Below are 26,379 nucleotides of genomic sequence, written 5' to 3'. Positions count from 1 at the left end.
CAACAGATAAATGTGTACAGTAAGTTTTTGTAACTTAATGAAGTTCACCTCCAAAAGCTACAGCATTTGAAGGCTGGCCATTGCCTAGTTGTTCAAGTCGGGCTTGGAGTGGCTCTACTCAGATTAAGTTCTCTTCAAACACAGGTTTAGATCAAGTATTCTAGGAATAAGGGATAATTCTGCTCCATCTCTTAAAAAGAACAGCTGAAAGAATGTATAAGCTACATCTAAGCATTAACTACTGCTCATCTACTGCTGATGAAACCCAAGGCAGGATAAGGAGGGAAACTTTGCCAATATATTTATATTATGATTTTTACCCATTATTGAACTCCTACTGCTGGAACTGGAGCTCCCATGTAACCCCCCATCTAGGTACTGACCAAATTCAGAGCAGCTTCATTTCTGCAAGGGGGCTGCATTGCATACCCTTCAAACATCTTCTAGTAGTTTTAGCGCAGCTTTCTAACAGGCCCACAGATGTTATAATATATTACATGCTGCCAAGTCAGCTCTGACCTATATTAATGCTTTTCGGAATTTCTAGGTATAGAATACTAAAAAGTACAGTGGGGTCTCTACTTAAGAATGTCCCTACTTAAGAACAATCCAACTTAAGAACAGCTCCATTTGCTAAATTTTGCTTCTACTTGAGAACAGAAATCCAAGATAAGAACAGGAAAAAAAACCTTTCCTGCTCTTTTTTTAACCTTAGGTCATCTTAGGTTAAAAAAAAAATTCTCCCCCTAGTGGTAGAGTACGTATTAACCAGCTTTGCATTAGTTCCTATGGGAACTAATGCTTCAATGTACGAACACACCTCTACATAACAAAAAAACAGCCAGAACGGATTAATTGGTTTTCAGTCCATTCCTATGGGAAATTTTGCTTCAACTTAAGAACGTTTCAACTTAAGAACACCATTCCAAAACGGATTAAGTTCTTAAGTAGAGGTTCCACTGGAGTTTCTATGGACGGAAAAGAGCAGATACGGATTAAATGATTTTCAATGCATTCCTATGGGAAATGCAGATTCAACATAAGAACTTTTCAACTTGAGAACCACCTTCCAATACGGATTAAGTTCTTAAGTAGAGACCCCAGTGTAGTTTACCATTCTCTTCTTCTGGAGGCGCCCCCGGAATGTGCAACTTGCCCAAGGCTACACAGGCTGGCTTTTCTCCTGGAAGGCACCGTGGGGAATCAGGACTCCCAAACTCTGGCTGTTGCCAGACATCTAACTCACCAGGCTATCCAATCAGCTTCCACAGAAATTACAAGTCCACCTTTTTTGCTAATTGCCTATCTGCCAAATATAGACTCACTTTTTATCCTCAGTTTCCCTGTCGAGTGTCTTGAGGGCAGTTTTTACGTGCCATCCATAACCAGCTTGTATCAATGGTTGCACCTTAGCCCACCTTAAAAATTGTTTGAAATCAGTATTTAGGAATTAAAAAACTAAAAAAAAATCTGTGGCAATTGTGTTATAAATAAAATCAAAGGACCAAACGGTTGAGTTAGCAATCTAAGAAGAAACCACTTTCGTCTCACAATTTCAGCCAATTCAGTTCAGCTCCGTTTATTTTAAAAAACAAAACAGTTCAAGTATCTTAATATTGTTATTTGTTTTATAAGGCCATGTTTTGAAATTGTGCAATGCTCTGATATGAATAAAAAAAGTTCACTTTCAGTGTTTAAGGAAACGGCTTAGAAGCCAATTTCCCATCTCCAACAAAAGAGGATTTTAATTCAACATTTTTATACCTGTCCAGATGGAATGCTGCCACCTCTGCATTGTGCCTGTCATAACCAGCATATGGTTCCCCTTCTACCACGTAGTTTCTTGCATATCTACAAGTTGTGACAAGAGATACAGTTAGGGCATTGTGCTGGATTTTTCATTTGATATATGGAAACCTCAGGTAGAATTAGATAGAATTTCTGAATCACACCAAGGTAATTCTTACTAAGGCAAAAAGTCTATTGCAACCTTTCCCCCCTCAGTTGTACCTCCCTGCAAATGGCCACACATTCAAGCATTTCCCAATAGCTACTAGCAACTGACAGTCAACCAGCCACATGATCCTTCTGGAATCTCAATGTCCACAGACATACTGGTGACACTGACAGAGATGAAGTAGTATGGGATCAGCAACCTTTCTGTTACACTGCTCTGGTAACATCAGAAACATGTTAGACATACTTGATCAGAGACAAAAGTGAGAAAATAATGCAAGGACAGTAATATCAGGCCTCCCCTTTTCCCACACTTTTGCACTATAATGAAGAAGTGCATGGGCAGTTGCCTTTCTCCTCAATCTCTCTTCTCATTTGTCACTCTTTCCATTGGTAAATGATGATGAGGTAGTCCACTTTGAAGAAACTGTCATGGAACTCATAAAGATGGTAACAGGAAAACTAAGTATGACTTCATCCAGACATACGAGAGCAAGCATTTTACCTCTTAGGTTTGAAGACTACCTTCTGTCCACCTTCCAATATGAGCAGTGCCTTCAACTGGGTGCCCTTGTAGCCCACATCTGCTTTGATTATCTTTTTTGTAGCCATGGCATGCATCACTGCTCCCAGTTCTGGTGTGTCTTCTGGATACACTTCACGAGGCACCACCCACTGAGCTGCAATTTCCCAGGGAGACTGCAATGTGTGGTCCAGTCGTGGATCCAGTTCCACACGCAGGCTTGCCATCATTTGGTGGAAAGCACGTTGGTCTTCACGGTTAGCTGCTGATGTATCCAAGTTGTCTATGAGGAAAACCTTCGTGAAAATAAAGATGACAAGAAGGATTGCAAGAAGCACCACCCGCTGTTTCAACTTCATGATGATAGATATTCCTTCTTTGCTGGCTTGCTCTTCTGAAGGCTACAGGCAGTCTCTCACAAAGCAAACTGAAAAGGGGTATGGTACTTGATGGATTCCATTCATAATCTTCACTGCAACCAATCCATTTTTGCTACTGCATCTTTTGAAACCCCTGTAAGGTAACAAACACAATTTAGCTCCATATTTTTCAGTTAGGCAGCAATACTGTAGATCAGTGGTTCTTAACCTTTGTTACTCGGATGTTTTTGAACTGCAACTCCCAGAAACCCCAGCCAGCACAGTTGGTGGTGAAGGCTTCTGGGAGTTGCAGTCCAAAACTCCTGAGTAACCCAAGGTTAAGAACCAGTGCTGTAGATGAAAGTTGATATTTCCAGTACTTTTGTTTACATCACAACACAATATAGAGTTGGATTCAGATTAAATTAGTCATGCTTTAGTCACTTTCAAATCAATGGGATAAGTTTGTCATGGTTAATTTACATGGCAGGGAAGTATGGGATTCAGACAAACAAACTGGGATAACACAGCAGATTCAGGAGTTACAGTACATGAACATAGGAAGACAGAAGTTCTGCTTTATTATATCAACAGAGCAATATTGTGCAAGAATGAAGATGTAAGTACAGGCTACCTAGCCTTCAGAGCATATTGGCCAGAATCTAGTACAGGGGAAACTCTGCACACCATAGTAATTGTGAAGTTCCCCCTTTTTGGCAGGCTGTGCTTTGTGCAACTGTTTTTGCAACCAGTGTATGATAGTGACATGACAGATAGTCTGCCGAAGGTGGGGGGCATTTGAATATGGTTGTTCCCCACAGGATTCTTGCCAATACTTTGAAACAAATATGGAAGCCTACCAGAAAAAATGTGGAAGAATGTAATGTTACACTTGTTTATATAATCCAAGCCTACATATTTCCCAATGTTTTCTATTTCAAAACCTTTAAACTTGTTCTAATTCGTAACAAATTAAGCTATATCCAATGTATTTCTCCTTCTCTGTTTCCCTCATAAACTCACTACAATAATTTAGATGTTAAACTCTTTGTCGTTTATTGAGTTGCATAGCACTTATACCCAGCTCATTCTCTAAGGAGCTCAAAAGAGTTTCCAAATGTTTCCACATCTGTGTATTTTAAAGTACTGAGTACATCAATCATACATAATCATGTTTATAAAGCCAATGCCTAAGGAAGAATTGAGCATAAAAGTGCTCATCACAACGATGAGACCGAGGAATGGAAGACAAATGGTCTCTTGACTGGAGCAGGAAACTGAAAATACAGTGGGGTCTCGACTTACGAACGACCCGACTTGCAAACAATTCGAGTTACGAACCTGCCCTATAGGGAAAGTAAGGACTCTACATGCGAACTTCCCTCGAGTTACGAACAGGGAAAAAAGTCCCCCCTCCCTCCCCTTAGAGGCTTCTGGAGGGGGGAAAAGGGTCAGAAACTTAAAAATAAATACTGTACTGTTAAATAAAGTCACTTACCAGGCCTTGGTAGCCCCCAAACCACAGGAAAAAGAGCAAGAAAGAGCTAAAAGCCGACACCCAGAAAGAGCCTGGCAGCCATTTTGTGGTTTTCCCCGCTCCTCTCCCCGCCTAACAGCTGATCGGCTGGCTCTGAGCAGGCTTCCAGAGGCTTGCTCAGCACCTAAAAAGCCTGCCTGAGTGCCTTTGTGCTGAAAAAATCAGCACAACATGCTTTAAAACATTATTTAAAATTGGCTTCGTTTTTTAAAAAAAGAGTTCTAAAGTGCTGCCTTTAGTGTTCCCTGCCTTCCCTGAACCTAAAGGGGAAAAAGAAAGAAAATATCCCCCTCTAGTGGCAGAAGGCAGAATAGCAGCTTCCCATTAGTTTCTATGGACAGAAAAGAGCAGATACGGATTAAATGGTTTTCAATGCATTCCTATGGGAAATGCAGATTCGACTTAAGAACTTTTCGACTTGAGAACCACCTTCCAATACGGATTAAGTTCTTAAGTCGAGACCCCACTGTAGTGGCCTTTGAGTGGGTTTTGCAACCCAGTTGAATACTGCTGCACAAAGAGCATGGTTTTCTTTCCTAGGGGCACTTCATAACAGATTTCAGCTAGAGTTCAGATTTTGTCACAGCTTTTGAATAAAAATCCAGCTTTTTAAATAAAACTATGTTCAGTTTAGGGACGTGGTGGTGCTGTGGGCTAAACCGCAGAAGCCTGTGCTGCAGGGTCAGAAGACCAAGCAGTCGTAAGATCGAATCCATGCAACGGAGTGAGCCCCCGTCGCTTGTCCCAGCTCCCGCCAACCTAGCGGTTTGAAAGCATGCAAATACAAGTAGATAAAGAGGGACCACCTCGGTGGGAAGGTAACAGCGTTCCGTGTCTAAGTCGCACTGGCCATGAGATCACGGAAGATTGTCTTCGGACAAAACGCTGGCTCTATGGCTTGGAAACGGGGATGAGCACTGCCCCCTAGAGTCGAACACAACTGGACAAAAAATTGTCAAGGGGAACCTTTACCTTATGTTCAGTTTACCACATTTCATTAAAGAGATCCAAACGGTGCAGCATTTTACCGCTCTTAAGGAAGGTAACATAGAACACGTACAGCCCAGCCAAAGCAACAACATTACCAACTCCTTTCTAGCATGGGGAGGATGCAAGAGCACCAGCCAAGCTACTATTCTGGGATCCCTGGATGAGACAGATTATTTTTGCTCTGATGCAGTCTAATTCCAGCCTTTGCTATGGGATGGAAACAGCTTTGACTACCTTTGTGGATGATACTAAGAACCAAGCAGGAAGACTGTGTCTACTGGATCTCTCAGCAGCTTTCAGTAGTATTGACAACAGGTCGTCTCTTGAGACAAGACCTGAAGGCACTGTTTTGCAGTAATTCTGGTCCCCTGTTCAGTATCCTCATAGCTTTTTTGCTCTTTCGAATTCGCTGTGGTGGAAGAAAGGCCTTCGTGTGAACAGAGTCCAAGGTTGCTCCTATGTAGGAGACTACTTGAGAAGGTATGAGATTGGACTTTTTTGCATTGATTTTTAGTCCTAATTTCTTTAGGGTGGACAGGGTAAATCTTGTGGCTGAGAGTGCTTCGTGATAGGATCGGGCCACCAGAAACCAGTCGTTGATATAAGGAAAGATTTTTATCTTTTGGGTCCGTAGGTACGCGACGACTGGTGCCATGCATTTTGTAAATGTCCTGGGGGCCGTTGAGAGCCCGAACAGTAGGGCGGTGAATTGGAAGGTATCGTGATGGAACCGGAACCGGAGAAATTTTTGTTCAGACGAGTGGATGGAGATATGAAAGTATGCATCCTGGAGATCGATGGTAATGAACTAGTTTCCCTGAGACAAAAGGGGGAGAATGGAGTCAAGGGTGAGCATACAAAATTTCTTGTGAAGTATGTACCGGTTAAGATCTCTTAAGTCCATGATGGGCCTTATGCCCCCATCGTTTTTGGGGACTGCGAAATAGTGTGAGAAAAACCCATCGGTACTGTCAGATGGAATTTGGATTATGGCCCCTTTGAATAACAGAGATGAGATTTTCAAATGGAGTGGCATGGAAAAGGGGTAGGTCTGGTGAAATCTGGTGGAGGGATACAGAAAAATTCTATTCTATATCCATGTTGAATAATACTAAGGACCCACTTGTCAGTAGTGATGCTTTTCCATTCTTGCAGGAATGGGGATAATCTTGTATGAAAGGGAGATTCATGAGAATTGCTTACCCCTATGCTGGGTCTTGCAAAAGGACTGCTTAGGGCTGCGAAAGCGTTGCTGCTTGAGCAGAGGAGTAGGAGGCTGTTGCGCTTGGTAAGTGCGGTCCTGCTGTTGCTTGCTGTACCTAGAGGTTTGGTACTGAGTAGACGATTGGTACTGTGGCTTTTTGTAGGCAAACTTTTGGAACATATACGGCTGGTATGGTACGTAGGATTTCGCTGTCTTTCTCATCTTATGGATATTGTCCATAGTCTCATCCGTTTTAGAGTTAAAGAGTCCTGCAGCATCGAAGGGAAGCTCCTCAATCTTGGTCTTAGTGTCTTCAAGGATGTTGGCTGTTCTGAGCCAGGCATGGCGTCTAACAGCAATGGCAGTCAGCATGGATTTAGCAGCGATGTCAGCTGTGTGTTTTGCAGCAAACCGCTGTTGCCTAGTAAGAGTGTTAGCCTCATCATAAACATTAAGGGCTTCTGCTTTTGAGGGGGTCAGGTAAGGATTGCAGTACTGGAACTATCTTGTCCCACAAGTGCTTCTGATAGGCGCCCATGGTGGCCTGGTAGTTAGCAATTGTAATCAGCATTGCGGCGAAGGAATACAGCCGCAAGGAGACTGAGGCTAGGAGGAGAGGTTTTGTCCTGCTCCATATCATGGAAGACGAGGTCCCGTTCTTGTTGAGGGATTTGTGCATCAAGTTGCAGGGGTTTTGCCATCTGCATAATAAGCTGTGCATAAGATGAGAAGTCCTCTGAGGAGGGTTGTGATGACGAGCCTTGAGCAGCAGTGTCAGGGGTGTCAGAGTCGGTGGAAACCATAGATGGATTAGACGACTGCGAGGCAATCGAAGGACAGCGTCTCAGTACTGTGTCTTCTGGCACCATTTCCACATCCGATTGGGTGGACTGGGAGAAGGGCACAGTATAGTGGGCATCAGGACCGGAGTAGAGCGTCGTAGCTCGAACCAAAGAGTGTCCAGTACTGTACTTAGCATGCTTGGGAACTGCTGTAGGTACCGTGGTAAATTGCCTCTTGCGAGATGGTACTTGAGGTGTAGGGAAGTCATGTTGAGTATGTGGCTGGCACGGGATAGAGGAAGCCACAGTATGGTGCCACTGTACTTGTGTCTGAGGCTCCGACTGGTAGGCGTAGCCAGGGTACGGACACGGTTGGAACGGAGTGTAAAAAGAATGGCCAAACTGTGGCAGTCCTCGCGGACAGTACCCATCTCCTCCATCCCGAGGCTGGTACGGAGCGATATTTTTGTGCTTCGCGGTACGCTTCCTAGGAGTTTCATGATCAGACTCCTGTTCAGATGAAGACTCGGTATCAGCCCGCCCTGAGTATCGAGGGCTTGAATGGGCAACGGACCGGCTGGCGTCTGGCTCAGCCTCAAATTGGCCCAAGTTTGGTAGCATGCACATATCTTCCTGAGCTGTCTGGGCTAAAGGAATGTGCTCCTCTGCATCAGAGAGTCCAATTGCTTCCCTCAAAGACTCCTCGAGCAATATCGAAGGAGCAGGATGAGGCAGAACAGGCAACTTGGCCAGTTTCTTCGCTCTCTTAGCCTTATTGGTAGCCTTCTTTTTCGCAGGGCGAGAAGGCGGTTTAGCTTTTGGCGGTTTGGAAGTGTCCTTAGTCTTAACCGGCACAGAGACGGTAGGCAGCGGTTGACTTGCCGAAGAGTCCTGTTTAGAAGCCTCAGCATGCGGCGGGGACAGTGCTGTGAGGGAGGCGCTTTCCATGTTTGGAGACAGAGTCTTTTCGTAAAGGAAAGCTCAAAGTCTTTGGCACCTCAACTTGCTTGCTTTGAAAAATCTTTGCAAGCAGAACAAGACTGATCTTGATATGATTCTCCAAGACAAAACAAGCATTTATCATGTCTGTCTGATAAAGGAATTTTTTGGAAGCAGACAACACACTGCTTGAAGCCCCAAGGGGCCATAAACAAAAGAAAAAAAGGGGATCATTGATCAGGGTGGGGGAATGCGACAGAACACAAGAATAAACTGAAAATCAACCAGTTCTGTTGAATAACCATTAAAGTAAATAATAGAAAAAGAGAAAAAAGGTAGCTTGCTAGCTAGGTACGTAATGGTCGATAGCTCTGCTCTTCCTACATCCTACAGCAACGGCAGAAAAAGAGGAACTGAAAGGAAGATGGAGGAAGCAGGGCTTATATACCCCGCGAGGGGGGGAGCTAATTGACTCTTTTTTCTTAAGCTCTAGAATCTTCCGAACGTTCCTGCGCAGGCGCAGGATAACCCATTTGTGTGCATTCACAGAGACCACTATGAAGAAAATGTAACTAAGAGGGGGAAGAAGAGGAGATACGAGGAAAAGAAAATGTACAAACATCTGAGCAGGAGACTCTGAAAACCACAGGAGAGGAACATGAGTGGAAGACTCGGCCTTTGCCCCACACTTCTCAAGATGTTCATGGATTAAGACATGTGCCCACTGTCATATCACATTACTTTTTCAATACAGCTGTCCTCTAAAATTCAGAACTGCTGCTGAATCTTTCATGCATAACTATCAAGCCAACATATGAGTAAAAACTATGAACACACAATGAAAATAAATCAAAAGTGGAACAGGATATATACTTTTCTGTCCCTACTGAGTACTTCCATGCACATGCATAGTCTACACGAAGTATAGTTATATGAATACCCCCTACAGGAAAGCAGTGAGTGTATTTGACTGCAAGAATTTTATTTATTTATTTATTCAATTTATACCCCGCCCATCTAGACCGAAGTCTAGATGGACGGGGTATAAATTTTAAAAAGCAATTTAAAATAAAAACAACAGTATTAATATAATTCAAGATGGCAAAGAATAGATTAGGTGATGCCAGGAATGGACCTGCAACTGAAGTACATGTAGCTGTAAATAGGCAATGTAGTATAGTGGTTTAAGATATTGAACTAGTATTCAAGAGACCTGCATTCAAATCCTCTCTTGGCCACAAGGCTCAAAGATGTGACCTTGGGCCAGTCAGACTCAGCCTGATCTCTCCCACAGAACTATAATGAGAAAAATGCACAGTGAAAACATCAAATAATAGCAAACAACATAGTATATATTGTAGGGGAAAATGGGGGGAAAAACAGGAATTTTTTCCACATGCATTACCAGAACTCGCCATTAGAGGGTGGCAGAGACCATGCTATGTATTCTTCACTAACAAGCTTTCATAGCACGGTCTTTGACTCCCCTCGTGGTTGGTTCTGGTAATGCATGTGACCATCATTATTTCTGGATTTTTTTCTTTTAATATTTTTCACACTATGGATAATTGATACCACCTATACTGATCCCACAGATGGGGAGTCCTAGTGTTCTTTTAACCTCAAAAACCCAGGTTACTATCCTACCGGCAGATTATGTGGCTGTGCAAGCCACTGTGCAAGCAGTACTGCAAGGTAACTCTGTGGTTCAAGTTTCTGGCTGCAGAGCCAGAATGTGGAAGTTCAATTCTCCACTTGACAGGGGCTGGACTTGATGATCCATAGGGTCTCTTCCAGCTGTGCAGTTCTAAGACAATTAGAGAACATGAGTAATATCCAGCTGAAATGTTCAGTCAGTTAGTCCTGCAATAGCATTGCACAGCATTCTACTCTCCTATTACTCTGTCTCTTGCTCTTTGTGTGTGTATAGTTCTGGTGTATGATTTCAAACTGGGTTCTAGCCCCAACAGAGATAACATACGATGGCTTCAGGGTTTCAAAAACTGAAGAGTTTTTCACATTTGTAACCTCACTATCTTGATAAAGTTGGCAAATGATGACTGCCCAACATTAAGGGCTTTAGAGCTTATGCAAATACACTGATCAGTCACAACATTAAAACCACCAGCCTAATATCGTGTAAATTTCCCTTATGCTGCGAAAACAGCTCTGATGTGCTGAGGCATGGACTCCCCAAAACCTCAGAACGTGTCCTGTTGTATCTAGCATCAAGACAATAGTGTTCTGTGTTATCTAGCACCAAGTCCTGCAAGTTGTGATGTGGGGCCTCCATGGATTGCATTTGGTGTTCCAGCACATCCCGTAGAATAGATGCTCAAAATCAGATGGAGATCTTGGGAATTTGGAGGCCAAGGAAACACCCTGAATTCTCTGTCATGTTCCTCAAACCATGCCTGAATGATTTTATGGTGTAGTAGGGTGCATAATCCTGCTGAAAATAGGCCACGGCCGTCAGTGACCACCATTGCCATGAATGGGTATGTAGTCTGCAACAATCTCTGGGTAGGTGGTACATGTCAAAGTGATATCCACATGAATACAGGACCCAAGGTTGCCCAGCAGAACATTGTCCAGAGCATAAAACTGCCTGTCAGACTGCCTTCTCCCCATAGTGCATCCTGCTGCCATCTCTCCCCCAAAAGAGATGCACATGCACTCAGCCATCCACCTGATCTGATGAATCACATTTTCTTTTAGATTATTTATTTATTTATTTATTGGATTTATATACCGCCCCATAGCGCTACAAGCACTCTCCGGGCGGTTTATAATTTTTTAATTATACAGGCTACACATTGCTGGGTACTCATTTTACCGACCTTGGAAGGATGGAAGGCTGAGTCAACCTTGAGCCGGCTACCTGGGATTTGAACCCCAGGTCGTGAGCACAGTTTTAGCTGCAATACAGCGTTTTAACCACTGCGCCACGAGGCTCTTCATCCAGTTCTTATGCTCACATCACCACTATTGGTGCTTTTGGCAGTGGATAGGGGTCATTGTGCACTCTCTGACCAGTCTGCAGCTACACAGGCCCATACACATCATGACCAGCATTACATTTTTCAGCAATTTGAGCTTTTCTGTGTGATCACACCAGACAGGCTAACTTTTACTCCCCAAATACATCAATGAGCCTTAGATGCCTGCAACCTTGACACCAGATGTCCTTCCTTGCATCACTTTTGGTAGGTACTAATCACTGCGACTGGACTAAAAATGTCAAGGGGAACCTTTACCTAAGCACTGCATACCGGGAACACCACATAAGCCTTGCTGTTTGGGAGCTGCTTTGACCTGGTCGTCTAGCCATCACTATTTGACCCTTGTTAAAACCACTCAGATTTTTTCACTTGCCTATATTTTCCGCTTCCAACACTTGAAATTCAAGAACTGTTCACTTGCTGCCTAATATATCCCACCCCCTGACAGGTGTCACTGTAATGATATAAAGAATACTATTTACTTCACCTATCAGTGTTTTTAGTATTGTAGCTGACTGGTGTATAAATATCACCATTCCTTATACCCCAGTAATATTGCTAGCACAAGGAAGCAGCACAGAATACAATACTCAATAGCAATATGTAGAATTTATACAAGTTTTTAACCATTCAAAATGACCCTAATCTCTGTCTTATGCTCTTGTTTTGAGAGGTATGCTGCAGGTTGTTCTTCGTCCCAAATGAAATTCACAGACAGGCTTACGTACATTATTACCCCTTAGGTGCCAAAAGAATGCACCTTTGTATTCTGTGTTTTTGAAAGCCCCTTTTATTTTTATTAGGTGGTTAACAATACCTTCTTTTTCTCTTTTATTGCCCTTCCAATCATTGTTCGTTGCTGATTTTTAAGTGAAGAATGCTATAAGCACATAAACACCATCTTTGTGCTATACACGCAGAAGCGTAGTTCACTGAGTTTTCCTTTCTGTTTCTTCCGTGCTTACTTTCTGAATGGAGAAGAGCAAGTGCCAGGTTCTTGGGGAAGAGAAGGAGTCGTTTTCAGTTTCAAAATCCACTCCGGGCCCCTCCCTAAAAGTCCCAACCGGGAGCTCAGCAAGGAAGGCAAATTAATTGTCCAGCGGTGTGGTGCAGATGTCCGCACCCTGCGTGTGCCCGGGAGGGAGGGAGGAACTGTTGCCTTTTTCCTTCTTGCCTTGAGGGACTTTTCCCACGTAAACACCTAGGAGCCCTGAGGCAGCCTCTTCCCAAACACAACAGGACGACTTCTTAAAATCCCCTTTTCCCAATTATGTTGATGAGACAACTCTGCCTCTCCGTCTGGTCTCCCGGCCCTGATCCTCGGGTGTGGAAGGAACACTGTCCCAGCTCTCTCTCCCTCCTGAATATTTGCCACATGGATACAGCCAGACAGGAAGAAGGCGCCCCAAGGGAAGGGAAGGGAAGAGAACGGGCCGGGCCCGGCTTTTCTTCTTCCTCCTCCTCCCCCCCCCCCTCTCTCTCTCGGCCTGGCGTTTCTCGCCGCCCCCCCCCCCTTCACTCTTCTACTTACCCAGCCAAGGAACAACCACGCGCCATACCCACTCACGGGGCCACCGGCCTGCCGGTGCTTCCGCTGCCACCGCCAGCAACCCCTCTCAGATCACCCCTCCACATCCACATACAAATGGTACCGCCCAGCTCGCCCCTTCTGTGCACGCATCAGCCAATGGGAGCCCCTGTACAGACCACGCTTTTCTCCAAACCACCCGCTTCGAGCGGAGCAAGTCACGTGTTTTTTCTCGCGCTAACACGGAGGCCTCGTCCCGAAGAGTTGTTAAAAGGCCACGTTGTGGTCCATTCCACCAATGGAGCGCCGCCCCTGTCCTGTTCCCCCCTCCCCTCGTTTTTGCCAGCCAATAGGCAACTGCATGGTATTGGTCTCCACCCCTTCAAGTCTGTGTCTTGAGACAGGTGAACGGGATCTAGCCAGCCTGTCATTTAACTCCCTCTTGTCCTTATAAAAATAAAAGTGCCGGGAGAACTGTGTCGTTCACGGTTCCTCCTCGGTGGTTGCGCAGAAGGTCGCCGCTAGCGTGGGCAAGGATGGCGGAGCCTAGGAATTGTAGTTGAAATGCGACCACCGAAAGTGGGCTCAGTACATTTCTCTCAAGTGGACCAAAGAAACAAAACAAAACAAAAATCTCGGCAGAATTAGACTGAAGTCTGATTCCTACGCTAGCCTTATTTCAAATGTGGGTTGCCACCTGGCTGTGGGAAAATGTACAAGCAGGGCAAGAGAGTGGCGGCGAATGTCCCTTGTTTAGGATCCCTTTTTGCGTGTTTATAAAAAGACCACCCCTGTAAATGGAGGCTTGATTTAGCTAGGATGGTTAACAGCTGTTCTTGCATCGTTAACTGAGGGACGTGGGCTTGTCCACGAAGGCTCACGTGTAAGAGTCTTTAACGCGTCACCACGTTTTTTTCTTTTTTTATTTGTGCTTTTATTTTTACCTTGTTTTTACTTGTAATGTAAAATGATTTAAAATGACTTCAGACGTACTGCGCTGTCATTTCTATCAAAGCTACGTTTCGAAGGTAATTTTAAACATAACGTGTCACTTCAGGAAAAGGAGCCAGACGCTTCACAGATCTAAGGGAGAACATGACAGGCAGAACTGGCCACGGCCATCTTTCACGTTTAGGTCACAGTTTTGTTCAGAACTGTTGATTCTACGTGAAGGGTGGAAAATTGCTGCAGGTAAATGTTGACCGTTGCTTGGTTGTGAGGAAGTAAGTTCTCTTTGGTAAAACATGTCTGCATGACTTAATACTATGTGATGTTGCAAAGGGTGTGATAATACTGTGTATCTCATCTGAAAACCTACCACACAGCCCTGTGAAGGGTAGACACTGATGTTTCTTGACAGAAGGATCGTAGAAGAGATATCTCTTACGGCTTTCCTGACGTGATGATAGTGGCAGTTTGAAGCCAAGAATGTTGAGTTGTCCGTGATGGATGCTTTGTTTAGAACTTGTTGGCACATCAAAGATAATATTTTACAACTAGAATAGCTACCTAGCGTTCAATCAAAGGTGATAAACCTTTTCATTTAAGTTCAGACTTTCCAACCTCTTCCATTTGGAATTGGCAATGTATTTTTTGTACATTTCCTGTACATTTCTGCTTTCAAACTAGATGATAAAGGTAGAGAGTCAAGTCTCATTGGGATTTTTTTCTAGATGAGAAAATAAAGACAATCTCTATAATACTTATTAATCTTCTGAAACCTTGTTTGAAAAAATTACAAAAGGAGTGCAATTATTGAAGTGCAAGGAAAATGAAATATGGTATAAAACATACTAAGGGACATTATTTTTAATGTGATCGGATGGTCTAGGCCAGTGGCGCCAAACCTTTTTGGGTTCAAGTGCCCAAACTGGGGGAAAAAACACACCAGCAGGTGGCGGGCTGCGGCAGCAGTGGCGGCGGAACTGGAAGTAGTGGTGGAAGGGGAATCCTGGGCATGGAGGTGCCTCAAGACCCCACTCTGGATCCACCACCAGTGCTAGCTGCTCTGGATCCTGGCCCGCCGCCTGTTGAAGTATCAGCACTGTGGCTGCAGCTACCTTCTGAGGTTTGGCTGCGGGGGGGGGGGGGGAGTAGCGATCCGGCAACTTATGGCTTGCGTGCCCACAGAAAGGGCTCTGCATGCCAGCTGTGGCACATGTGCTATAAGTTCGCCATTGCTGGTCTAGCCAATGGAAACTACACTACATTGTAGTGAGACTACACTGGCAAAGAGTGTGGGATTTGCTGCCGATGCAGAACAAATAAATTTGAACTTTTGAAAACAATCACATGATCAGTTTTAAATGCAAATTAGTCCAGGCCTTTTTGCTTCAGATGTGGAGGTTTTTTCTCTGCTGCTGGGGGCTTCTGGGTTTTTTAAAAGCTGGAGCGATTTGGTGTTTTTTTCCATGCAAACAATTGTGAGATGTGACTGACTGTGGGTGGTATTTTGTGACATACTAAGCTGGGCATGATGTTTTGGATGTGGAAACACCCCCCCCCCATGATCTTTCTCCCTAGTCACCCAAAAGTATTATTATTATTATTTAAACAAACTGAGTCTAGTGCTAGATCACCTTATCACTTGTATTGATACATCAGTTAGTGTTGAATTACCTCTGCATGGACAAAAAAAGGATAACAATCAATATGAAATAGAAACAACTGAATGAACTGCAACATACTACTGTGTTTCTAAAGTGTATGTTTATGTGTTTGTATGTTATGAGGTACTTTGGAAAACCATTCCTTTTCTCTAAAGCCATGCAACACTTTAAACAGTTCATGGGCTTTATAATGAACCATAAAAGGGGAACCAAGGATGGCAGAGCGCACAATCAAAGGAAGGGGGGCTGTGGGCTCTGGCACAGATTGAACCACATTGGATTGAGGGTCTAGTGTGGACACTGGCTCTGAAACAATCTGCGGTATCCATGTGATCACTTAATTTGAATACAGGTATAAAATAGGCTGTGAATCAAGTGGTGGCAAAGCTGGATTGCTGTGGTTCAGCTTTGCAGTGTTGCTGCACCCATAATTATAAAATTGTGGAATTGGAAACAAGATTAAAGAGAACAGGAAAAATAATTAAGCCACAGTTGTTCTTTACAACAAGGTTTTATTTTATCTTTGACAAAAAAAACATTAACGTTTAACAGCTTTGTAAATTTTTGTAGTTTTATTTTTGATCCAAACAAGCGTCTATATTACAATATATCCACCTTGTCAACATGCAGTGCTGAACGCATTATCTGGCTTTGGACAAGATGCCCTGATACCATCCCAGTGAGTTCATCTCTAGCACTTCTGTGAAGCCCAGAGAGGAGTCAGAAGCTTCATGCTGAGAAAACCACAACAGGAGGCCAATATGGTAATGCCCAGCTTAATGCGCATCAGCACAGCGTCTTCAAGATAAAAGTGCAGCCTCCATTTTGTATCACTGAACTGCCTGTCAAATTGAGATGAAAAATTACTTCAGGCGATTGTGTGAGGCTTCTTAGTACAACTTCCTGTTTGAGAAATCAGTTTCCATTTGTTGTCCACACACATTAAATGCTGTCATTTCAGTTCAACTCTGTCTTAAACCACTGTTGAAGCAAAGGCTTGGTTTATTTCAATTCTTAATGCAAAATGGAATTTCCTCTTATCTTGTATTTCATGTAGCTTAAACAGAAACTTTGTCAAGATCATGTGAGATCATGTAACCCACTGTCTTCCTCTGGAAAATATGGCATTCCTCTCTTCTGCAGTGTTCTTGCAGGGCTAGGATGATGGTTAGGGTCATATCATAGTGATTGTCTTTGGTCAGCTTTTCAATCAACCCCCTCCTTTAGTATTTGTTTTTGTGGCACATCTGTTTGAGCTAGGCAGTAAACTACAGAGTTTAGCAAATAAAAATAGTTTGGCAATTTGAAAGTCACCTTTAGGCTATGAAATATAACACAACTGATTCTCCTATGCTCAGGGTAAAAAACAAACAAACTAGGGCCTGGTTTAAAGCTGGAGTTACAAGATGCCTCTTTCCACTTGCAACCTGCCACTTCTTTAGTTTTTTTCATAACTTGCAATTTTGTAGATACATGCACAATGCTTGTTTTCATTCATCCTATATTTGAATCCCCATTGACTTCAGTCATATTCTACCAATACTCTGTTGAGTATGATTATTGGTCCGCAGGCATATGTGCAAAATTCCTGCACTGAGCAGAAGGTTGGACTTGATGGCCTTATAGGCCCCTTCCAACTTTCATGATTCTATGATTCTATTAAAATACCCCACGAGGAATCATGGCATAAACATATAAAAACTGTGAGCTAGTCTTATGGGAACAAAATCTAGGGATGTTTATGTTGTTACACAAAAGCAACAGCCTCAGCTTTGAAGTTCAGCCTAACTATGTAAGTTTTAATGGCTTAATAATATATGGAAAACCATTACATTCAGGAAAAAAAGTTGAATTTAGTATGCCACAAATTCAGCAAATTATATTCTTACGGCTTGTTGATACCAGTGGCTTAACCCAAGCCAATAAGGCAGTGACAGCTACCTCTGATTCCAAGACTGGCGATTCCAACCTATTAGTAAAGTGGTTAGTTAAAACATGGATTCAGTTAGTTTAAACCCTGGCGAGAGGAGAGGACACCGGAGGTTCATATGTGTTGGTGGAGAACACCCAACTCTGTCAGATTCCTCCCCCAGCTGTTCTATTTCTGCTATTTCCACCTGCAGGATGAGGCCCAAGAAAAAAGTAAATATCCTGCCCTGATCCTCCACTAAAAAAATAATTCTCCACTATTGAACCCTAGATTATTCTGCATTATTAGTCTGCAGCAGAAAATATTATAGTAAAATGCAGCCCTGCCCTCAGAACTTCCTTTACAGGCCCTGCTTCAACCATTACTCACTCTGAACACAAGTTTAAAGCATATATTTGATATAAAACTATTTCATGGTGAATAATCAATATTGTCTTTAAATAAATCGAACATTAGAACACCTGAAGTAGTTAATTTGGATCCAACCATTACTTTTGACTCTAAGTAGAATGCTTTACAATTTACACTATTTGAGAGTTTAAAACTAAAATATAGTCATTTTTTCCTTCAGAAATTGCTAGTGAGAAGCAGCTTCTGTTACCATCTTGGTTTCTTACACATGCTCTCTTGGGAGCACATTATCATAAAATCTGAAAAATTTTCTGTTCTTCCCTTTATGCTGTTTTCTCTAGAGTCACCTTAAATCTTCACTCATTATCAAAAGTAACAAAAATCAGATTTATTATCCATCTAAAAGTGGAAGCATGGAACCCTTGCAGTAGCTCAAGTGCCTGCAGCAGAAGCAGACAGTTGTGATAATGCCTTAGTTTTTAAGGGCCAGAGACAGCCAGGATTGCTCCTCTGCCCCAATTTCTCTGGCTGTTTGGAAACTAAGTCAAAGGAAGAAAATAAAAAATGGATGTTATTTTGCCATTCAGCCTAACACCTGAGCAGCAGCACTAAACCAAAATAAATAAATAAAAATCCTGCATTTCTTACCAAATCTTTCTGTGCCTTTGATTATGCCTGTAGCCTTTTTCATACAAAGCAAGAGCACCAACAGTGAGTTTGGGGAAGGATAATAGCTTAATGGGTGGAGGACATATTTTTTATGAAGAGAAGCATCCGCTCCTACCCCTGGTTTCTCTTGCTACAGGTGGGCAAAGCCGCCAACCGGGGGAAGCAGTCCTGCCAATGTGGGTGGACAGCTCTGAGCAAAAGGGATCAATGGCCTGCCTTGGTATATGGGAAGTTCTTGTCTCCTTCTCAAAAGCAGCAGCTTTCAAAAAGGATAAACGTGAGCACATTTCATACAGTAGTTACCAGCAAGGAAAATAAAGGAGTCTCTGCAGATGGTGTGTACAAGAACTTACCAACATTTAGCACTTCTGCTGAAGTTATTTTACAGCTAGCAGGCTGGCTGGCTGGCTAGCTAGAGTTCTCATCCTGTGTTTGCTCTGCTAGAATGCTTCTTTTCCTGCCCCTGTCCTCTGGAATGGGGTAAGTGGCAGCAGAGGCCTCTTTGTAGCATGACTTTAATGCATCCGAAAGGGGAGAGAGAGACATGGGTACAGAGGGATAGAATATAATATGTTTCCATACAGTGCTAGAACTGGCCTAGGGAATGGTGCAACAGCACATGCTGCACAGAGTAAGTGTATGCTGGATAGACGTAATTACCAGGTCAACCATAAACTAAAACGTAGCCTAAAAGAGGTTTATCACATTTTTTCCCTTGATTTACAACCTCTGCAGAAAATCCTGCTTCTTTTCCTGTCTCTGCAGCTAGCTATGAAAGTATTGTAGCCCAAAGGCTTCCTTGTACTGTAAGCTACTCAAACCAGACTGATCATGAAACAGAAAAATCTTTGGCGGTAGCAGCATTTCATTCATTAGGTCTGTCTCAAGCACCTTTGGGATTCAGTGCTCTTCAAGAGCTATCCTGTTCTCGTTCTTTGCAGGTTGATGGCTCCTGGCCTGTTCTTTTCTACTTTGCTTCATTGGCTCTTCATTCACCCTTCTGGCCTGTTATAAAGGGTGTTATTTTGCTTTCTATCAAAATCACATGTAGAAACCAAATAAGTATGGACCAAGATGCTGAAGACCGCCCACACACACACACTGAGAATCTTGCTTAATTGAAATCATGTGCCATGGGTTGTGGTAGAGCCTACAAATGATCTACGTTACCAAGTTATAAGCCCATAGAAAGAGCTCTGTCTGCTGGACCAGACTGAACATACATTAAAAACTTTCCAAACTGGCCAGATTGCTTGCTAGGACAGATATGTCTAAGTCCCAGATAACCACATAGGAAGAATGTCATGGCCTCTCATATACTACAGCTCCAAAGAACTCCCACTGGGCAAGAGGGGAGAACACACAAGCATAATGTCAGCAGATGCCCAGCTTACTAAACAGTCTCTATATGTCTGCATTTTTAGAGGTGCAGGATACAAATAAAACCACACACACTCTTCCTAACATTCCGAACTAAGATTAAAACTATGAGAATGGTAGGTTTCATACAATTAGTATCATATTAGTCCTCTCCATGTTCAACCCTTATCACACTGGCTTTGGTGTAAAACATTAGGTTGATGTCACATCAACCCCAAACCGTTCTTCTCATACTGGGCTGCCAACTGCTGCCCATTCTGCCTCTGACTGTCCTTCCTCTCACCTCTGTTCCTTCAGTTTTGTCACAAGCATAGTTTGATTTTGGAAAAACAAACTGCAGGGTCTGCAGGCAAGGCCTGTACTGTCACTCCTTTCCCCAGCCCCACACAAGCGCTAAAGAAACTGCTCATTTCTGCTCAATTCTGCTGTCTGCACTGTAGGACAGACTCCCCAAAGAGACAAAGCCTGTTGCTATCACATACATTCCAAGCCACTAGCAAAACTTCCTTCTTTGTTACTTTCTTGGGGCTAGAGTGGGCAGGAGGAATTTAGGAGATATACTGAGATTAAAATGATTTAGTATCCAGCTTTTTTCCTGCCATCCTTCTTGAGCAGCTTCTCCTCTCCTTAGGTATAAGCTCTTGGCTTTTGAGAGTGATAGAGGACCAGGTGCCTGTGGGGATGAATGTTGCTGTTGCCATGTTTCTCTCTCAACTTAACAAGCAGGTGCACCTTGGTTAAGTCCATGGATGCAGGATCTAATCAAATGCTTCGATTGTGCCCCCCCCTTGTTTTTGAAGGAAAAGGGACAAAAAATGGGTGGGTTCAATCTCCCTCCCTTTTTCCCCCTTTTTGCACAAAGGATCAGTATCTGCAGCATTTGATTTCCAACTCGTTTTGTTTCATTTCAAATGTGGCAAACAGCATGCGTCACAGGAGGGCGGGAAGGTGGATGGGAGGCAGTCTTAGCACTTGTCGTCTTCTTCCGTGTCACTTAGTACATCGATGCTGGCCCCACACATCACCCCCTGTGATGCCCCTCTTCTTCTCCTCCGGTAGTGCCCATTGGGCATCTGCCAGCTGTGCCTTGAGCGAGGGCCCGATGCAATCGTATTGGAGCGCCCAAGACTGGTGGCCACAGCAGCCTCAAAGGTGAGTGTCTCCTCCTCACCACAGTCTGAAGCGTGAGAATCATCCTGGAGCATCAGGTAAGGCTCTGAGATGTAGCGCTGAGGGGTGGAGAGAAGGTTCTGCTTTCCTTGTGGGGAGCTGGAAGACTCAGTCAAGCAGGTGTTGTTTGTCTCCAGAACCCCAGATAGCAGAGGGGAGCCACCCTCACTATCTTCTGGCTGTGGGGAGGTGTTGCCACAATGTTGCATCATAGCAGTGTAAGAAATGAAGGGGCGCGGCTTGGGGGGCACTGGAGGGAGCTGTCGGCGGCTTCGCCTGGGTGTGCTGGTGTCAGAGATAGAAGGGATGGAGCTCTCACTCAAGGAGCCTGTGCCCTGCAAAGAAAAGAAGAGTGTGGATATACACGGCAGGAGCTGGAGTGGGCTACAGGTGTTGGCTTGTCTCTCTCACCGTGCCACATGCGCTGCTGATTAAGATGACTGAAGTGCAGCCCACTCATGCTGGAAAGACAGCATCATCACAATTATGCATCATGACTCAGGTAGCCAATGACATGCTAGCGTTTGCTATAAAGCTCCCAGATTTCTTGCCGTCTTCAGTGAAGAGTAGCTAGTGTGATAAATTTTAATAACTTAGGATAGGGGCAGGGTCACTCAAAATATGCCACCTGCATTTTGTCAGCTCTCAGCCAGGTATTTAACCTGATATATTTAGATTTCCTTTTTCTTAGCACCACCCTGATAGGCTTAATTATTACAGATATAAGCTACCACAATAATGCCATTCTAAGACCAATCGTAATTTCATTTTTTACTATGAAATTCTTTGCAATATAAAACAAGATTTGAATATGTTTAAGAAGTAGAGATACGAACATAACATACCACAAGCTCAATTTCATGCAAGCTATACTATACCTATACTATACCTAGTATAAAGCCTTTTTTCTTTTCACATCATGTCTTAACATAATGTATGAGAAAGAAATCACGTGAAACCTGAAAGCGTGCTCATTCATTTTTGTTGTTATCCTAATAAAGTATTAAAATCCTCTCTGCAGTGCCAAACACATTTTAGAGCTGTGGTGCCTGCATTTAAGTGCTGGTTTATAAACATAAATTCATGAATTGATTACCTCATCCGGATCAAGTGTCACTTGCATATTGGAAGGAGCTATTGCGGATCATATACAGAATGCATGAAAACTTTGTATCTGTCATTATATATCATTCCGAATTTCAGGGATGAGACTTCTCCATGGGATCATTTCAAGCAAAAATCATGGAAAGTGGGAACTGCAACAAATCTTGCAGCATGGCATGTTCCTGTTCTGTCCGTCAGGGAGGCAGCCATACTTTCTGAAAGGGCACGCCATTCCACTTCTTCCAATACCCATGGTGCTATTTTGGAGTTCCCTCACCATCTGGGGTGCGTGTGTGTCCCCACTGCTGCTTTCAATTTCTGCAAGCCCGGCATTTCCTCTGAGCATGATGACGCCTGCCTTTTATTTCCCATTGGCTAAATAGTGGCATTTGTACCCCCGTTTCAGCACTCACTGAGTTTGCTTTTCAGTCACAAGAAATCAAACGTTTTACAAGCAAATGTGAATTAGCTGTAAATATTATCAACAGAGCAGAGCTTAGGATATTTGCCTGCCCCATACTCCCCTCACTTACACCCACCTGTCTGTTGGGAGTTTGTGACCTGCCTTCACTGGGAGACCTGGACTGATGTCGCTCTGGAGAATCACCATCTGCCTGAAGACTCCTTTCCTCTGAGTTGCAACGTGAAATGTCTGGAGAGAGCAAGTGTTTGCGTTCCTTGGACCGGCCTCTCTCTCTGCCTCCTGATCGATGTGCATCAGATCGATGACCTGCAAAGAAGACAGCCAGGGCGACTAAAGCAAAATACAAAAAGAAAAACCAACCAAAAACACCCTCCACATAGAAACCCTAAATAATGTGTTTTCTTATGCCCAGTGCAGTGTAGTGGTTAGAGTGACAGACTAGCACTTAGGAGACCTGGTTTTAAATTCCTGCTGAGCCATGCAAACACGAAGGAAATATCCCACTTACCTTGGAAGCCCTACTGTTATTATGTGTTGTCAAGTCCTCTCCAACCTCTGGTGACCTTGTGAATTGAGTGATCTCCAGAATGTCTTGTCCTCAACAGCCCTGCTCAGCTCTTCTGAACTCAAATCCTGTGGCTTCCTTTAGGGAATCAATCAATGTCATATTTGGTCTTCCTCTTTTCGTGCTGCCTTCAACCATTCCTAGCATTATTACCTTTTCCAGAGAATCTTGCCTTCTCATCATGTGCCCAAAGTAGGACAGCCTCAGTTTCATTATTTCTGCTTCCTCTAGGACCCACTTGTTTGTCTTTCTACAGTCCAGGGCAAAGCTCCTCTCTGGCACTATATTTCAGACAAATGATTTTTTTCCCTGTCAGCTTTCTTTCCTGTCCAGCTTTCACACCCATATACAGTGGTGCCTCACATAACGTTTTTAATTGGTTCCAAAAAAAAAACCTTATGCGAAAAAAACTTTATGCGAAACACCATTTCCCATAGGAATGCATTGGAAACCGGTTAATCCGTTCCAATAGGCACGGATTGGCGTCCTTAAGCGAAAAAACCCATAGGAAACATTGTTAAACGATACAATGTATCCTCCATTGGAATGTATTGAAGCCGACTCAATACATTTCAATGGCTTTGCGAAGTCAATTTTTGCAAATTTAAGTGTGTCATAAAAGGGTCAAAAATGGTTTTAAATGCTTGGATTAGCTTCTGCACCCTCTAAAATGGATGCAAAAGTTAATTTGGCTTTGATCTGACTTTTCGTTAATTTATGGTGAATTTTTCCCCCCCAACTTTTGACAGCTGTCAAAATCTGACAGCTCCATTGTTTCCTATGGGGGAGAAAAAAATTCACAAAAAATTAACGAAAAGTCAGATCAACGCCAAATTAAGTATGCACACATTTTAGAAGGTGCACTAACGATTCCAAGCATTTAAAACCGTTTTTCAACATGTTAAGACACTTTTGTAATTGAAAAAATTAACATCGTTAAGTGAAGCAGGGGACCTAAAACAAAAAACGTTAAGCGAAGCATGGTCCCAAAATCGCTATGTGAAAATCGCCCATAGGGAAAAACGTTATACGAAGCACAATCTGACTCTGAAAAAATAAACGTTAAGCGAAAAAAACGTTAAACGAAGCAAACGTTATGCGAGGCACCACTGTATAGTGATCCGGAATACAACAGTGTGGGTTGCTATACTGTATGTCAGTTCTGATTTGACAGCACACACAACAATTTGTATTTGGGGCATTAATTTAATAATGCTTAAACCTTCAAATTAATTTTGGAAACATACATTTTTCCTCTTCTCATATGAGTCAAAACCTGCCACATAGCTCTGTTTTTGTGAAGATAATTCAATAGAAGTATCTAACATCTCTCTGTGTCTCATTATATGTTCACATGTCCTTAACCTCAGATAAGTATACCTAGGATTGCACCCTTAATTGGCCTATTGCTCTTAGTTCACAATACTTCTGTGCATCATCCAAAGCAGATATTCCTTATCAGAGTTGAAGAGGAATCTAGACCCATTCTAAGGCCTTAGGGTGCTATAGCCAAAATACCTTAGGTGAGGAATGTTCTAATAGGGATGACTCAACATGTATGAGGTGGATCACCTTAGTGCTCTTACTGCTTTTTACATTGCTTTACTTGATGTGCAGATTTTCACACAAGGGAGACAAACATGTAAACGTACATTTAATAACTTCCACTCAGGATTGATTTTCTTCAAAATGGATAGGTTTGTTCTCTTTGCAGTCCAGGGGACTCTCAAGAGTCTCCTCCAGCACGACAATTTAAAGGCATCAATTCTTGGCTGGTGAGCCTTCTTTATGGTCCAGATTTCACTTCCATACATTACTACTGGAAAAACCATAGCTTTGACTATGCGGACCTTTGTCAGCAAGGTGATGTCTCTGCTTTTTAAGATGCTGTCTAGGTTTCTCGTTGATTTCCTCCCAAGAAGTAGGCATCACCATCTGCAGTGGTCATGGAGGCCAGGAAAGTAAAAGCTATCACTGTCTCCATATTTTCGCCTTCTATTTGCCAGGAAGTGATGGGATCAGTGGCCATGATCTTGGTGTTTTTTTTATGTTGAGCTTCAGGCCATTTTTTGCGCTCTCCTCTTTCACCCTCATTAAGAGGTTCTTTAATTCTTCCTCACTTTCTGCCATCAGAATGGTATCATCTGCATATCTGAGGTTGCTGATATTTCTTCCGGCAATCTTAATTTCCAAACTTGCTAGCATATTGAATGTTGCACCTTAACAGTGTCATCTTTTAAGATTTTAAATAGTTCAAATGGAATGCCATCATCACCTCCACTGGCCTTGTTGTTAGCCATGCTTTCTAAGGCCCACTTGACTTCATTCTCCAGGATGTCTGGCTTCAGGTCAGCAACCACACTATCTGGGTAGTCTGGGACATCCAGATATTTCTGGTATAATTCCTCTGTGTATTCTTGCCACCTCTTCTTAATGTCTTCTGCTTCTGTTAGGTCCCTACCATTTTTGTCCTTTATCATGTCCATCTTTGCACAAAATGTTCCTTTAACATCTCCAATTTTCTTGAACAGATCTCTGGTTTTTCCCTTTCTACTATTCTCCTCTATGTCTTTGCACTGGTCATTTAAGAAGGCCCTCTTGTCTCTCCTTGCTATTCTTTGGAAGTCAGCATTCAATTTTCTGTAACTTTCCCTGTCTCCCTTGCATTTTGTTTCCCTTCTCTTCTCTTCTCTGCTATTTGTAAGGCCTCATTGGACAGCCACTTTGCTTTCTTGCATTTCTTTTTCTTTGGGATGGTTTTTGTTGCTGCCTTCTGTACAATATTAGCCTCCATCCATAGTTCTTCAGGCATTCTGTCCACCAAATCTAGTTCCTTAAATCTGTTCTTCACTTCCACTGTGCATTCATAAGGGATTTGATTTAGATTATACCTGACTAGCCCAGTGGTTTTTCCTACCTTCTTCAGTTTAAGCTTGAGTTTTGCTATAAGAAGCTGATGATCAAAGCCACAATCAGCTCCAGGTCTTGTTTTTGTTGACTGTATAGAGCTTCTCCATCTTTGGCTGCAGAGAACATAATCAATCTGATTTCGGTATTGCCCATCTGGTGATGTCCATGTGTAGAGTCGCCTCTTGTGTTGTTGGAAAAGAGTCTTTGTGATGACCAGCTTGTTGTCTTGACAAAACTCTATTAGCCTTTGCTCTGCTTTGTTTTGAACTCCAAGACCAAACTTACCTGTTGTTCTTTTTATCTCTTGACTCCCTACTTTAGCATTCCAGTCCCCTAGAATGAGAAGAACATCTTTCTTTGGTGTCAGTTCTAGAAGATGTTGTAAGTCTTCATAGAATTCGTCAATTTCAGGAGAACGACTTGACGCTGCGACGAGACAGCAGCGGG

The 26,379-nt window shown here is 43.0% G+C and overlaps 2 protein-coding genes and 1 long non-coding RNA gene across 6 annotated transcripts in view; 1 reads left to right on the top strand and 2 right to left on the bottom strand.

Annotated features, from left to right (window-relative positions):
• Window positions 1-14,945, bottom strand: part of FAM20B (FAM20B glycosaminoglycan xylosylkinase) — a 36,944-nt gene extending 21,999 nt beyond the window's left edge. The window contains exons 1-4 of one of the 4 annotated variants that reach the window (XM_072998154.2): window positions 12,824-12,978; window positions 12,110-12,288; window positions 2,462-2,992; window positions 1,765-1,851 (exon numbers count right to left, since the gene is read on the bottom strand). In XM_072998154.2, coding sequence (XP_072854255.2) covers window positions 1,765-1,851; window positions 2,462-2,838 — 464 coding nt within the window. In that variant the 5' untranslated portion in view covers window positions 2,839-2,992; window positions 12,110-12,288; window positions 12,824-12,978. Of the gene's footprint in view, window positions 1-1,764; window positions 1,852-2,461; window positions 2,993-12,109; window positions 12,789-12,823; window positions 12,979-12,999 lie in introns of those variants that run through there. The other 3 variants (XM_072998155.2, XM_020789747.3, XM_020789748.3) reach the window with 3 other exon arrangements.
• The window catches only part of LOC144588877 (uncharacterized), a 325,738-nt gene that overhangs the window by 40,796 nt on the left and 258,563 nt on the right, over window positions 1-26,379 (top strand). The window lies entirely within an intron of this gene.
• CACNA1E (calcium voltage-gated channel subunit alpha1 E) overlaps window positions 15,922-26,379 on the bottom strand; it is a 509,386-nt gene continuing 498,928 nt past the window's right edge. The window contains exons 48-49 of the mRNA XM_072998149.2: window positions 22,573-22,763; window positions 15,922-21,264 (exon numbers count right to left, since the gene is read on the bottom strand). Coding sequence (XP_072854250.2) covers window positions 20,725-21,264; window positions 22,573-22,763 — 731 coding nt within the window. The 3' untranslated portion in view covers window positions 15,922-20,724. The remainder of the gene's footprint in view (window positions 21,265-22,572; window positions 22,764-26,379) is intronic.

Source organism: Pogona vitticeps, chromosome 4, assembly GCF_051106095.1.
Source record: "Pogona vitticeps strain Pit_001003342236 chromosome 4, PviZW2.1, whole genome shotgun sequence".
NCBI lineage: Eukaryota > Metazoa > Chordata > Lepidosauria > Squamata > Agamidae > Pogona > Pogona vitticeps.
This window is presented reverse-complemented; position numbering and strand designations above follow the sequence as displayed.